The sequence below is a fragment of the Drosophila grimshawi genome, unplaced genomic scaffold, assembly GCF_018153295.1.
Source record: "Drosophila grimshawi isolate 15287-2541.00 unplaced genomic scaffold, ASM1815329v1 contig_1377, whole genome shotgun sequence".
NCBI lineage: Eukaryota > Metazoa > Arthropoda > Insecta > Diptera > Drosophilidae > Drosophila > Drosophila grimshawi.
The window spans coordinates 14,086,059-14,089,833 of record NW_025062900.1 but is presented as its reverse complement, the minus strand read 5'-3'; the positions used below and the strand labels follow the sequence as shown (position 1 = coordinate 14,089,833).

The 3,775-nt window shown below is 39.3% G+C and overlaps 1 protein-coding gene across 1 annotated transcript; it reads left to right on the top strand.

Moving 5' to 3' along the window:
* Nucleotides 1–1,579: 1,579 nt before the first annotated feature.
* Nucleotides 1,580–2,725, top strand: LOC116805285. Its single transcript, XM_032736348.1, has 3 exons — nt 1,580–1,975; nt 2,035–2,314; nt 2,419–2,725. The coding sequence occupies exons 1-3, from the start codon at nt 1,587–1,589 to the stop codon at nt 2,575–2,577; spliced, it is 828 nt and encodes a 275-aa protein (XP_032592239.1). The 5' UTR covers nt 1,580–1,586; the 3' UTR covers nt 2,578–2,725.
* The last annotated feature ends 1,050 nt before the right edge of the window (nt 2,726–3,775 follow it).

Sequence of the window (3,775 nt, the reverse complement as noted above, 5' to 3'; positions counted from 1 at the left end):
TGACGAACATTTGAAAAGAGATCATTAAAATGATAAAATAGTATTTGAAAACTAATAAGTAGAACCTTTTTTAAGTGATATTTTAAAAACAATTATGCTATTTCAATACAAACAGCAAATTTTTTAAATCGTGCTTGCAACCCAATTTGAGAACCATTCAGGCACCTGCTTGTCATGCAAAAAGCAATAACTAGCTGCCTAGTGGTAACTGTGAAATAGGCTCATAAATTTTCAGCAAATTTATAATTTCACACCTACATCCATAACGAGCTGAAGAAGAAAAAAGAAAGGAAACAGCGAAAATATAGGCAAACTATTTGCCAATGTGCATAGCTCCGCTTGTCAGTGGTGAATATGACAAATGTTCACCAGACAGGCAGCCGGAAAATTGTGTGGAAAGCCTGCCAGCATAAGGGCATGCCCAAACCCAAGTCCATTCTGTGGGGGAGGGGGTGGACTGACGAGCCATGCAGCCCTAATGACAGCGAGCATTGCATGTTTGCCCAGTGTTAATCATAAACGGTTTCTATGTTGGGGTACAAGCAGCTAGCAGCATAATAACCCTGGCCACCAACTGAATGCCAAGAGAATTCCTTAGCCAATTTATGTGACCATCTCATATTGGTCTAATTAAAAAGATGCCAATGTCGCAGCCAAAGCGAACCTTTGCATAGAGTGCAACTACAAGAATCCTGTGCCGAATGGAAATGACACCAAAGTATGCCAAGGGGAAGCAACCAAAGGACCAGCGATAAAACTCTGCCAAAAACGACAATTACCTTGTCTGCTATGCACTTGCGAGCACAAAGCGTTTTAAATAAAATGTGACAGCTATTTGGGCGCTTAAGGCTGGCGGCTTGGCTAATGGAAAGATTGTAAGCGCTTGATTTATGGCCCACGTTGATGACACAGTGGCATGCAACGCGAATGCAGGTTGCACTTAGATTAACCAAAATTATAATGCCTGTCGAGTGCATGATTGACAAAAACCATTTTACGTCTCATTTGAAGATTAATTTCGGAGTTAAAATATTTCTCTCTCTAAATATCATTCAATGAACATGACAGCAACAGTTTTTGAAGCACGTAATTAGTTATAGCTTGAAGTGTCAAATTATATTCTCTGACACCTTTCGCTCGTTGCCTGCGAATTTTTAATTAAAAAGTGAATATTGTGCTTTGCCTTAACAATCCCTGAAATTTGAAGCTATCAACTAAATTCCATCGAATCAAACACATACACCAATACATTTGAAAGTACTTTCAAAATGCTACCCCCCTTGTGGCGTCGAAGACTCGCACAGAAGCTCATTATCAGCGCTCTGGTAGTACTCCTAACCATCTACCTTGTTTGCTATCAGTTTGTGAAATTCAATCGAGTCATGAAGACAAGGGGTCCGGCTTTCCTGGAGCTTCCTCGTATGCAGCTGGAACAGATTGGTGATTACTGGATCTATCACAACTTTATGCGTTCGTCGAGTCGCGAGCTGAGTGGAAATGCGAGTGTCACCCTCACCACACACGGCACCTATAGGGATCTCAAGTATATGACATAGCTGCTGGTCCGTTGGAGTGGTCCCATTAGCATGGCCGTTTATGTGCACCAGGATGACTTGGACGAGACACAGCAGTATCTCTACTATATTAAATATTGCACATCTGACTCATTGAGCTGGACCCATTACGTATCCCTACAGTTGGTCTTCTCCGACAAGCATATGCCACACATTTTCCATGGCATATATGGCAGTCATCCTAACGGCCTGCGTTGCAAGGAGGAGGTGCATATCTCAGCCTTAAGCAATTTTCACAATAATATCACCTATCCGCTGCATCTATTAAGGCATGTGGCACGCCTAAATGCGGAAACATTTTATGTACTTCCCGTGGAGCCGGGCATGCTGCCCACAAAGCATTTCATCAAAACTTTCCTTCAGTTCGTTCATCTATATTACCCGGAAAAACCACTTAAGAGGTGATGACAAATATTCGTGAGTCTACTGTTCTTTATAATCTTCCAAAATCTACAATCAGCGTCTACTGCATTCCCGTCTTCCCACAAATCGGCGATGACTTATCGCTGCCCAAGTACAAATCGCAGCTTTGCACCCAATTACAGCCCTATCTACAAAATAGAGTCTGGCTTCCTAAAACTAAACTGGAGCAACTCGATAAGTGGCGCTCTTGGTTACAAGCTCCGATACGGGATGGCGATATGACTATATACAGGGTGACCCAGGATACCGATAACTGTGCTGTCTATGTCAGTAGCAACGCCTATGATCAGTCCACTTATGAAGTTAATTCAACGAAGGTAATAAATTTCGCTTAGGATCTCATTTTACTTATAATTTAAAAAAAAAAGCTGACCGAAAAATAAAAAGATTGATTTAAAATCTCTTCTCTTTTTTGTTGCAGCTAAAAATATTGGTTGGCCGTGGATTTGACTTTATTGTGTTGGATGGCACGTTTCTAATTTACCGAAATACAAGTCTGCAGCCGGAATACTCAACAGACTCCATACCACATACGGCAACTAATCAAATTGAATACCTTAGCACTGGGCAACTAGAGTAATAAAACAACAACTTAGCTGCCCCTGAGACTACGCTTACTCAAAGTGATGCTTAAAATGGGAGTTGGACTCGTACTTGTAATCGGACTCAATTGCATGGCACTTAATCAAATTGTCTGCTTGCTTGCCACTACGCCTGTCGTTTTTTGCATGGTATTTTATATTATATTCATTTTATTATTATTAATTTATTTTTTGGTTTTTTGATGCCATTTGCGGCGTTGAATTTTATTTCTCATTTGGCGTCGTTTTTTAATTTTATTTGCCCAGTGACTTCTACGAGATAGCTCTACGAGCGAGCTCTGCTTAAATTTAAATTAAATTTGAAAGTTGCACATTTATTGTGGATTTAAAAAAAAAAGACACCACACTTTCCTGAACTCTTTATCGGATGACTATAAATCAAATATGTATAAGCAATTGGTTAAAAATCGTGATACATAAAAATACCATGGGCTCAGAGTATTTGCCAGTGCAAATAATTACGTGAAAAGTTAATAATGAACCGTTTGACTGTAAATATAAACAGTTTTAATTAAATGTATCTGTCTGATATAGTTATTTTGCAAAAGCTTTTTCATATTCAGAGCGGCTTACCTTTTGGAAATTACCATAAAATTCCATTAATTTATTTGTGGTTGCATGCAACACCTCATGTTATTCGGCAACAAAAATAACTGCGGAATATTAGATCCCCACGCGCTGCTAGTCTTGTTGGCTGCTCTTTACAACTAATAATTTAATATTTTATGCATGACCTGCAAAATAAACAGAAACAGAAAATTGGTAACAGCACAAAAGAAAACATTTGCCCATTAACAAGCACATTGTCTCCTGTTATTTACGTTTTATTTTGCTTTTTTTTTTTTTTTGGATTTCTCGTTGGATTGGAAAGTATGTAAAGCATAAAAAATGGGCGGCGCGTAACTTTTGGCGAAAGTTTTCTGCAGAAGGAAAGTGAGCAGAAAAGTTAATATTAACGATGAGCGACGCATTTTGCCTTAATTTTTCGCCCCTCTTCGCCATTGTTGGCACCCTCAGTTGTTTTTCGGCCATTTTGACGCCAAACACGTAGTCAACTGTTCTTGGTTTTGCCCTTTGCTTTGTTAGCAAATCTTGTTAGGGTTCCTTTTCTCCCCGAGCTTTATTTGCATGAACTCTTCAAAATCGTTTATTTTTCGTTTTTTCTTCCCTCGAACA

Excerpts from the sequence above, each read along its gene's own strand:
- LOC116805285 (XM_032736348.1), top strand. The coding sequence starts at position 1,587 with ATGGCCGTTTATGTGCACCAGGATGACTTGGACGAGACACAGCAGTAT. Across the intron at positions 1,976-2,034 it reads CCGGAAAAACCACTTAAGAG|CGTCTACTGCATTCCCGTCT; the intron begins GTGATGACAAAT and ends ATCTACAATCAG. Across the intron at positions 2,315-2,418 it reads ATGAAGTTAATTCAACGAAG|CTAAAAATATTGGTTGGCCG; the intron begins GTAATAAATTTC and ends TTTTTGTTGCAG.